Here is an 11,070-nt window from a genome sequence, read left to right as displayed (position 1 = left end):
AAGAAAGATGAAAACGGGCAAATGCAGGACGCAGCTCACGTCAAGAGGAGGAGTTATATAGAGGTCACCATTCCTAACTTCTGTCAAAGCTAGTTTAGAGCACACAACAGAGTCAATATACACCTTTACACATTCGAGGGATCATACATTCTCACAGCAGGAAGTACTTACTTACTTGACATGTTGTTTTTTGAGAAAACTGTACCCCTGCAGGAGTATGAGTTACTCCAAGGGGCACTTGAAGCCACTCAGTGCCAAAATGAGGAGCTTGTTAATACGAATAAGTTCCTCATGCAACAAAGTTTAAAGATCTACAATGAAATCAAAGAGCTTCAGAATCAGCTGGACAAACTCATCCTGGAGAAAAAGGCCTGGGAGGAGGAGAAGGCCCGTCAGGTAGCTTCTGAGGCTGAGGCGAGGGTTGCTGAGGCTGAGGCGAGCATTGCTGAGGCTGAGGCTGAGTTTGAGGCTGAGGCGAGGGTTGCTGAGGCTGAGGCTGAGGCGAGCGTTGCTGAGTTTGAGGCTGAGGCGAGCGTTGCTGAGTTTGAGGCTGAGGCGAGCGTTGCTGAGGCTGAGGCTGAGGCTGAGGCTGAGGCGAGCGTTGCTGAGTTTAAGGCTGAGGCAAGCATTGCTGAGGCTGAGGCTGAGGCGAGCGTAGCTGAGGTTGAGGCAGTAGGTAAACATCAAACCACCGAATGTATTTTTCTAATTATTTTATGAGATTTACTGCTACCAATGTAGGTAACGCTGTAATTGTGATGAAAAATATTGAAATATTTATATTAAACATCTGTGTGTCTAATAATCGGATCCTGAAACGTAGATCATTCATTTCACTACAGCAGGACTTGTTGATTTTAATTCCTGTCCAGGTTTTACGTTATTCTCAGATATTTACACTTTATATTCAGATTAAATCCATATTTAAACGCACAGACTGTCTTTTTCTTTTCTTTTCAAGCGCCCGTGTTTTTAAGCATTGCCTCACCTCACCTCAGTGAGCTCGACGTGCATTGCATTATGGGTAATCATCAAGCCAATCAGCTCCTTCGTAGAATTTTGCGGTCGCGCTCAGCTAGCTATTATCCTAGGTTTTTCAACTAAAGATTGCGTCAATTATTCGCATTCCCGAAAAGCAAAGTACCAGAATTTACGACAGTGACAAGATGTAAATTAAGGAAACATGCGGTAAAAGAAAGGATAAAGTGTTATTTAGACAAAAGGGATTAGGCAGCAGGTAATTAGCGTTGCATGAAAGAGGCTAACAGTATGCTAGCAGGGTTCAGTTTTCTGTTAACACACATTAACCCTCCTCTGTTTGAACGAGGGAACATGTGTAGAACAGCTAAGAACCCTTCATCATGTTCCAATTATGTGCCAAATAACAACCATGGAAACGACTCCATGAAAAGACTCAGCCTCAGTATTTCTAACTAACCAAGCTAGCTAGCAAGCTAATTGGGACAGTTGGGTCACTCAAGGATTCATAAAACAGGTTACAGGAAGGATGTTGAGAGAAACCTGAAATGATGAACTCGCCAATTGTCAATCTTCTTAATGACTAACAGAAATATCTGTCAGATGGGTGTAGAGTTACTGTCTACTGTCCAAGTAGAAATATTATTTATGGAGGATTCTTGTTCTGCATGTACTTAATAGCCAAATATACTTTGTTGTCTTTAATATAAAATTACAACATCTGTCATGTTTTCAGCTCATCACATGAACACACATGCTGCTGTAATGTACTGTAATACAGTACTGATACAGACTGTCACTTATGTAAAATAACCAAACAGACACATTTAAAGTGTAAAGTAACTGAAAAATGACAGAACCAAGAGAATATAAAAATTAATTTAATAGTAAAAAAGTAAAGGTCCTCCTGCATGTTAACATGCTTTACTTTTAGCAATCCAGGGTAAAGAATGATTTACAGTATATTTCTTACATTATCAATTGAAACTTGTAACAGCATCATAGGCAACAAAAGTAAAATAAAGCTTTACGGCTTGTGTTCAAAATCAAAACAATGACACAATACAGTGGTTAAAAAAACAGCAATGTATTTGTAAAATATCAAATATATTAATTTAAAAATGAGAAAGGATTGTCAAGTAACTGAGTTATGTAGTTAGCAGTCATATTGGTGCATTGTTTGTGTTTAACACGTTGACTATAAGTGCAGTAACAGATGATAATTGATCACTGTTAGTAAAGAAATATCTCTACAAAATGACGTAATATAGAAAAGAATTTAAAAATCCCCACCACAAGTAATGTAATGGCGTAGTTGGAAAAAATGCATGTTCTTTGACACTGAAAACGCAAAATGTCCATAACAAGCAAACTTTGTAGCAGTACAGTACAAGAAAACGTGTACTTCTGTCGCAACGTGAAGCCTCTCTCACAACAGAGAGGCCGCCTCTCTCTTCAGTCAGTTTCAGTCACAGTGCAGCCACAGCGGTGAGCGTCTCACTTTTCTGAGTGTCTCTGTCACCTGCCAGCAGGTGGTCTGAGGAGCTCTCAACCACGCGATCAGCTGACACTTCAGCGGGGTCGTCCTCAATGGAGCCAGACTCCGGTAAAGCAGAGTACGTGGGAACGGCGTTGAACATGACAAAGCCCAAAGTGATGACGACAAACGAGACGATGTACAGGGTCGAAAACTGAGGATGAGACAGGAGACGGAGACATTAGACAAACGGTATTTAACAATGAATGCTGACAACCTTTATCAAATAACAGCTACTAATTGATTCCTGCTGCAGCACCTTTATTAAATATCAATTATATCACTTCCTGCTGCTGGAGATGAGATGGAAGTTTTGTCTAGGAACAATAGAAGAATATTTCCTCAATGGCAAACGTCATGCGACATTAAAACAGGGCTCTTAAAACTGTTTCCAGGCAACAAAAGTGAATAAGTACCTGACAGCAACATTAAAGCGCCAGCTGCTGACGCCATGATGCTTTTCAATGACACTCACTGTGTGGTGGAAGAGGAAGATGCCACAGAAGAGGCTGAAGAGGTCGGCGGTGAGCAGCGAGAGGTTGACCGCAGTCGCGCTGGTCATCTTCACCACGACCGGCATGCAGCTGTACAGTGTGTACATGAACAGGACGTAGACTGCAAACCACACGGCTGCAGGACACGATGAAGCAAAAGATGTGTCAAAGCATCACAACATCGGCGTCGTCATGGACTCTGATTTAACGAGAGAGGAGGCTAACTTACAAATGTGAAGGTCCCACTTTATTGCAGCTACAGCTTGAGTTTCCAGAGCAGCTCTGCAATGACGAGCAACACAAAGAAGAAACACTGGAGTTAAAGCAAAAACAACCTCAAACACAGGTACTGCGTGGATGCAGCATGGATGATGAAGACTTTTGGCAGCCATCAATGTTTTCATCTCTTTATAGACAAGAACAAAATGTTGTTTCTTTCTATTGTGACACTAAGAAAAACACTATAATGTGAGGGATTCTAACAGTAACCCACAACTGTAAGCCACTGATGAGGGTCCCAAAGAGGCCCATCATGCCCAGGAACTCGACCCGGCTTAAGTTCTTCACCGTGTACTCCTGGCACACATTGGACACAGCGTAGAGGACAGCACTGAGCAGGACCAAACCATCTCCCAGCACGACATCGACATTCTCTGCACAGAGAAAAGAGGCCAGTTAGACAGAGGCGCTCCATGAGATGATCATATCAATCATTTATACAGCGACTTGTGAGCAAATCCTTTAGTGACAGGAGAGAAGATCAAAGTATCAGATATATTTTTAAAGGATAATTCCAGTTCGAGCCATCATTTCAATCAGTTATGAAAGGATCTGTATTCATCGAAGTAGCTGCTGAGATCTGTGGATGTGGTACAGACCTTTTAAAAGCACTTCTGAAGGTAAAAGGGAGCTGCTGAGAACCCCTCACCTGATGGATGATTATAACAGAGAGTCTGAGTCATAATTTTACTGTTCAGCTTCATTTTCTCTTCCAATTAAGTTTGGCTGCTCTGGAGGTTTGTTTATATTCTTTCTGATAGTCTGACTCGTGTTTTTGTCCTGTGAGAACAAAACCAAGAACTTTGTTGTTTGCCAATAAAATGTTTGTAACCTTGATAATAAATTCCAAAAATTCAAATCCTATTTTATCAGTAATGCAGTGACATCCTGACATATAACTGGAAGATTACCACAGATATTATTGTCATTTTTGCTATGAAGTACACAATAAACCAAGTTTTTTCCATTATTTAGATACCACTCAACAAGTCAGTGCTGTAAACTTTGATTAAAGTTCCCATAAACTCTAGCAGCTCAGGGAGAACTCAGAGTGAACCTGGAGTGATTTTATTGTAAGTTGTTTACCATTGTATATCAAGCTATTGATTCAATTTAATGTAAATAGTGCGACAGGAGCTATAAATTGTTTTTCCTCTTGCAGCGCAGCCACTGCAGCATCACGCACTGGCTTTACGTTCTTGAAACAAATGTTTTTAATTTATAATTTGCCATACAATTGGCTAATTCTGTGTCTATTTTATAGAACTGTCGACCTGCACAACACTGTCTGTCACCGTTTTCTTTTCCCACCTTAAGAGTTTTTTTTTTTTTAAATCAATGGGCCATTTTTTAAGTTGTTTTCTTTTATTCTTCCTTGAGTTCATATTTTGGTAATTAATCTGAGCTGAGTGATGCTGTCATGGGCAATGTGCAATAATATATGGTGTTTACAGTAACACACACTCTGGAACAAGATTACCCATTTCAAGCTGTGCAAATGGTATGAAATGACATAAACTTCCCCTGGAGGCTGCTAGTTAGCAGCAGTTAGCACTAACTTTAGCAACAAGTAGAGCTCTTTGTACAGAGCTGACACTGAGCAGCTAGAGGACTTCAGTGCTTCCTCTATAAAATATGATCCAGTTTCACACTAATCAATGAATAATGTTCTAAAGTTGTTCCAGCAGCATCCTACTCTTTATCCATCCACCATCGTTTTTAGGAAATGACAAACAAAAAAGGAAAAAAAAAAGTGCTTCCTTACTGGATCCCTGGGCTCTTCCAGCCAGAACGTCGGCTCCCACCATGGCCCCCACCCCCAACAAACACACCACCACGGCTATGAAGTGGACCAGCTTGTAGCGAGTCTTCAGGAAGAACCAGGAAAGCACCATCAGCACTGGGATCACAAAGCAGTCCAGCAGCTGAAACACAACACAGCGACAAACTGGGATCAACATCGACTGACTGACGACACTCATTCGAGTCACAACACCGGACTGCTGAGAGATCGGATACGGCGCCACGGATTTACCATCAGGTCGTCTCCAATAAACATCAAATCCTCGACAACAGAGCAAACAAATCCCTCAGCGGCTATTCGATTTAATCATTTAAGTCACTTTTTGAGCAAACATGCAGATGATCCACTGGCTCCAGCTTCTCCAGCGTGACCATTTGCTGCTCGTCTTTGTGCTCAGAGATAACAAACTAAATATCTTTGGGATTTAGAGACAAAACAAGACATAAAAAGATGTCACCAGAGGCTGTAGGAGACTGTAACAGACATTCTTCACTGTTTTCATTGGAGTTAATAGATTAATAGAGAAAAATAACCAGCAGACCATGAAAATAATCTTTACTCTGAGCCATTAACTTCAGAAGTTTTACATGTTTCTGTGAGTAAAACAGAGCAGAGATCAGTTTTTCAGTCTGCGGCTGAGCATTGAATCTTAATACTGTTATGGTGTAAAGTGAAATGTGTCTGTAGCTTTGAACACAAAAACTGATCACATTTGTTACCTTTATCACTGTTTTTCTTTTTACTCACACAAGAGCTGCAATTAAAGATTAAATTCAATATTGATTAGTCTGCTGATTATTTTCTTGATTAGTCAATTGATCATCAAAAATTATTTTTCATATTCAGTTCAGTATCACAGAGACTAAAAATACAACAGTCACATTTGAGGGGGTGAAACCTGTGAATTTGGGGCATTTTTGTTAAAAAAAAAATACTAAAATATTATTATTAAAATAGTTACAGAAGGGTTAGGGTTAGGGTTAAGACAGAATTTTCTGACTTATCAGCTGCTTCCGCTAATAATTTATTAAATGTGTGTAAAACAGTCAGATTCTGGCCCTCGCTCAATTTCACAAAATGTGTCATTACCTCATTTTGTTGATTGTTTGGTTTTCTATATTTTTGTGATATGATGAAGAGGTACTGGAAAGGATTTCATGTTTGTTAAGATAATGATTTAAACCATATACAGCTCACGTAGCACAGCGTGGAACACCTCGCTCAGCAGGTCACTGTCAGGACTTACCTGTATGCTCGTCAGGTTGGTGAACTGATAGGCCTTCACAACTGCATAGTTTGCCTCCACATCTGCCACACCCATCACCAAGTACTTCCACCACTTGGTTTTTAAAATCTGAAGGATGTTCCTCTCACCTGTGGAAAGCCACAAGGTTCAGACAAAATTCTAAATTGAACAAAATTCTCAATTATTAAAGTAAAATGTACTAAAATATGTGTCAGCTTTTGTGGTATTTTGTCATATACTGGCATAAACTTGAAGCTGCTGTAATCAGTGTTTTATACTATCTCGTACTTGCATGGAGTTGCTCTCAGCGATGATCCCACTGACAATTATTGCCCTCAGCTCTACAGAGATTTATAGCTTCTTTCAGCTCATTTCATCTGTTTGTTTCAGTAGCAAACAGCAGAGAGACACAGTTAGCTACGAGCTGATGAACAGAGTGGAGCAATTTCAATGTTTATGGGGTTTTTTTCATATGTGCTGGATGTTTAAATGGTGAAGGTTGATGATAAGTCAGTGTTATGCTTCCAGGTTGCCTCTGCTGCCCCTAGTGGCCAGAAATCAATTAATACACTGAGCTGTAAAAAAAATGGAGACAGCTTAAAGGTTGAGTTTAGGAATGAGGATCTGAGGGATGCTCTGAATCATTTGTGCAGATGTGCAGATGTCAGGCCAGGACGTTGAAAAGGTTATAATCCCTGAGTCAAGTCTATATGGTATCACAGCTCCATAAACCGACTAGTTTCAGGTGTGAGATTAGAGGCGGTTCAGAGGGAGTTTCAGAGTCCTCTTCACTACACAGTTAAGACTGATTTGCATTTGAACAAGCATCAGTTCTTCTGACTGACAGACAGTGAATTCCTGGAGCAACTGATTAAACATAAATTTGAAAGAAGCTTTAATCACCATCCTTGGACTCATTGAGAACGAGCGGAAGTTCAGAAATCCTGACCTTTGCGGGCGCTGAGGATGGTCGTGTAGACGAGCAGCAGCAGGGCGTAGTTGAGGAAACTCTGCAGCACGGGGGTCTCCACCCCGGCATCGGCCAAGTACTGACAGCTCACCGCTGTCCCGCAGATCAGCATGGACAAGAACTGCCCCATGAGAATGGTCTTCAGCAGACGCCTGGACAGTGAGCAGGAACATCATGAACATCAATCACAATGCAACGCAACAGTCCTGTTCGCTCTCTGAAGGTGCCGAGCCTCGACTTACTGGTCCATCTACATTCCAGTGTTCACCTGTGATCGTGAGCTCTGACTCAAAAGGATAAATTCACAAATACAAGCAGTCCAAATGAGTTTCCTTCACAAAACACTTCGATCAGTGTTCATTGCCTTAAAGACAGTCACCAGGCTGAAAAACAGTGTTTCCCTGCCTCTCTGGTTGAAAGTTTCCAGAATCACTGATGAAACTCAGTCATAATTAATTTTATTTTTTACACCTGTGCCATTTCTACTGTGACATTTCAAAATGTCTTCGTTAAATGATTGACTGTCTGGTGGATCAGCGCTCACCATGTAAAGACGTCCCTCAGGTTGTAACTGTATAACCCACAGGTGACCCTCCACTTCCCACACAGTCTCTCCTCTTCACGTCCCTCCATATCTTTGAGAGCTAAACCTAGAAAGAAAGAAATAATTACAGCTGAAAACCTTGGGAAGAAATTCCAGAATTAGTGTCTTTCACATTTACTGTCTTCATCAGACTATTCAAGCAGAACATGGTGCTAAATCTCCACAGGAATGTTGCTGATGAGGCTCATAGCTTGATTCTCACTGGAATTATGGTCCATTATAGCCGTCGCTGACAGTTGACAGAATAATGAGTCCAAAACATAAATCGGACTTCTTTTGCCGTGTTTCTGGAGTCTAACGCATACCTGGTTACACGATGCGAGACCTCAAACGAACTTGTTCGCTCTTGTGGTCAGTTCGGCAGAGACGAACATTAACCCTGCAGCACTGTACTTCCTAATTCTCACACATCATAGCTTTACTGGCGCGGGGTCGTTTAAGGCGACCACGCAGGCACGTTTTGAAAATGTTCATCTATAAGCCATACTTATGACATTAGATACATCCCGAATTTGAAAGTGACCGCTAATGATTCGCAATATGGGTTTAAGTATGTCAAGACAGGTATGAACAACTGTTAATAACGACAACAATATTAAACTGTCACTTTTTCAACGTAGTTTCGTGAAGCGCTTTCTGCACGCGAGTGACCGCGTCATTCAGCGGTGCTTCCTTAAAGTACAAATAGCTAAATAAAAGCGAACTGGAGTACAAGCTGGATTCTAATAAATTACAACTAATGTGTGTATACATACGTTTTCTTCTTCAGTCATGGCAGGTGTGGGAAATCCACCATCTGCGGTGATTTTTTAAGTCAAAATCGCTCCTTTTTGCCAAATTCCCATCCACGCGGGTCAAGTTCCCACCCTGAGTGAATCAATCTAGCTTCGTGTTAGCTAGGACCGCCTTCTGTGCTCTGATTGGTCAAAGCAAAGCGAAATGACGTCTGCACCGTGCAGTCAAACTTGGTCCGGTGCTGATGAGAATCGGTGATTTTACTCACCAGCTCAGGTGGGACGTGAGCACATTGACACCACAGGTTCAGTTCAGTGGTGGAAGAAATACTAGGATCCTTCGCATGAGTACAAGTACTAATACCACACCGTAAAAATACTGTAGTACAAGCTAAAGTCCTGTACAGAGAATGTTACTGAATAAATATGTATGTATAATGAGGAAAATGTGCTTTAAGTATTAAAAATAAAAGCAATTAATGCAGAAAATGTCCCCTGTCTCTAATACTGTTATACATTATATCGTCAGATCATTATTATTTATGCATTAATGCAAAAGCAAGCATAATGAGTACTATTACTTTCATTATTTGTGTATATTTTGCTGTTAACTCTTTAAGTACAAGTATGAATGCAAGACTTTTAGACGTAATAGGGTATTTTCAAAATGTGATATTGATACTTGTACTTAGGCAAAGAGTCCTTGTATTTCTTCACCACCAATTAAAAAAGGGCTTAATAATGAATTTGAGGCTTAATGATGAGAATTATTCCATCCATCCATTATCTATATACCGCTGAATCCTTTGCAGGGTCACGGGGGGGGCTGGAGCCTATCCCAGCCGTCTCTCGGGCGAAGGCAGGGGACACCCTGGGCAGGTCGCCAGCCTACCACAGGGCTACATATACAGACAAACAACCACACGCTCATTCACACCTATCACACCTATCACACGCTCATTCACACCTATAATTCACATACCTATAATTTAGAGTTATCAATTAACCTAAGCATGTTTTTGGACTGTGGGAGGAAGCCGGAGAACCCGGTGAGAACCCACGCTGCACAGGGAGAACATGCAAACTCCACACAGAAAGACCCCAGGCAGGATCCAACCGGGGATCTTCTAGCTATGAGGCGACGCTGCTAACCACCGAGCCACCGTGCAGCCCATGAGAATTATTAAATAAATAAAAAAACGTTTTGTTTCAACACAAGCGGATATGTCTCAACACCTTTACTGACTCTTCTAGTAGCTTTTAATTTCTACATATCTCAGCCTTCAGAAACTTCTTCTCTGCCATGAAATCACCTCTGTTTGCCTTTGTTATCTTTCTATGAAGGTGAAAATCATTCTTTCTCATGCAAGAAAGCATTTGACCAAAATATCCAGACAGAGGAAGAATGATAACAAACACCATACTGGTTGTAAGACACAAAAACTGTCCTCGAAGCTGTGTAAATATTGTTTTCTCACCTCCAGTGTTACAGAGTATTCCCCATGTACACGGTCTTACAGGTTGCCTGATGCTCAGTCTTTCTAATCTGTTATCGGTTGTGCTGAGAGGACTGAAGGTTATTAAAAGATAAATAAAGATAATAAAAGAGGGAGTTGTAACAGTAGGACCAGTAGTAATGGATCTGGTAATTACCACCACTGGTACTACTGCACAGACTAGTAGCAGTGGTGGAAGTTCATGTTGTGTTAGCAGCATCTCTGAGGGTTGTGGTAGCAGCGGTAGACCAGTGTGCCCACATCACCTGAACAACCACTCAGAACATTTTAGAGGCAGCAACCACCTGGAGCGCCCCACAGAAACCTGTTACTTACCTCTCCTGTTCTTGGCATTTTTCTGGGAATCTGGGGGGTTTAGGGTTGAATGAAATAGAGCTTAACTGTACATCAGAGTATTAAAAAATTGTTCTCGGCTTAAAATAGAAAAAAGAAAAAAAAAGCAACACAAGAACATATAGAACTAATGTGGTGACAAAACTGAAAACATGAAAAGAATAAAGAACAGTACACTGTTGAATCAAGTCTCTGTTCTTGAACGTATAGTTAGCATATTCAGAGTTATATAATGTTCAACAAATTGGCTGTCCTGTCAAACATAAATCCTGCTTTGTGAAAACAATACTTCTACATCAACATTAATCAGCTTTTGTACTGTGTCTGTGTCTGCTTTAAAATATTTTCACTAACAAAATTTAATTGACAAAAAAGAAGCATAATTTCTGGCATCTGGTCAAGTTTTTCGTCGAGGCTCATGATCCCAGTAAAGGAAGTAACGCTAGAAGTAGTATTATAGTAGATATAGTAGTTGTAGTTGCAGTGGAGTTGTATTAGTACTGATAGTATGGGACAATGCTGGACCAGGTGTTCATTATCAGGAATTGGTGGAGGACAGGGAGCATTATCCGGC

The 11,070-nt window shown here is 40.9% G+C and overlaps 1 protein-coding gene across 1 annotated transcript; it reads right to left on the bottom strand.

The window, feature by feature from the left end:
• Positions 1–1,871: 1,871 nt before the first annotated feature.
• slc35f2 (solute carrier family 35 member F2) lies at positions 1,872–8,798 on the bottom strand. Its single transcript, XM_041952707.1, has 9 exons — positions 8,668–8,798; positions 7,853–7,958; positions 7,288–7,460; positions 6,339–6,466; positions 5,054–5,213; positions 3,503–3,662; positions 3,239–3,291; positions 2,991–3,145; positions 1,872–2,669 (listed from the first exon to the last, which is right to left on the bottom strand). The coding sequence occupies exons 2-9, from the start codon at positions 7,939–7,941 to the stop codon at positions 2,448–2,450; spliced, it is 1,140 nt and encodes a 379-aa protein (XP_041808641.1). The 5' UTR covers positions 7,942–7,958; positions 8,668–8,798; the 3' UTR covers positions 1,872–2,447.
• Between the last annotated feature and the right edge of the window lie 2,272 nt (positions 8,799–11,070).

Source organism: Chelmon rostratus, chromosome 14 (genome assembly GCF_017976325.1).
Source record: "Chelmon rostratus isolate fCheRos1 chromosome 14, fCheRos1.pri, whole genome shotgun sequence".
NCBI lineage: Eukaryota > Metazoa > Chordata > Actinopteri > Chaetodontiformes > Chaetodontidae > Chelmon > Chelmon rostratus.
The sequence above is the reverse complement of the archived record's forward strand: the minus strand, read 5'-3'. Positions and strand labels throughout refer to the sequence as shown.

Bases quoted from the DNA above. Each gene is read 5' to 3' on its own strand.
- slc35f2 (XM_041952707.1), bottom strand. From the start codon at position 7,941: ATGGAGGGACGTGAAGAGGAGAGACTGTGTGGGAAGTGGAGGGTCACC. The intron at 3,292-3,502 runs GTGGGTTACTGT...TCGTCATTGCAG, and splicing joins CTCATCAGTGGCTTACAGTT to AGCTGCTCTGGAAACTCAAG. The intron at 2,670-2,990 runs GTGAGTGTCATT...TCTCATCCTCAG, and splicing joins TCTTCCTCTTCCACCACACA to TTTTCGACCCTGTACATCGT.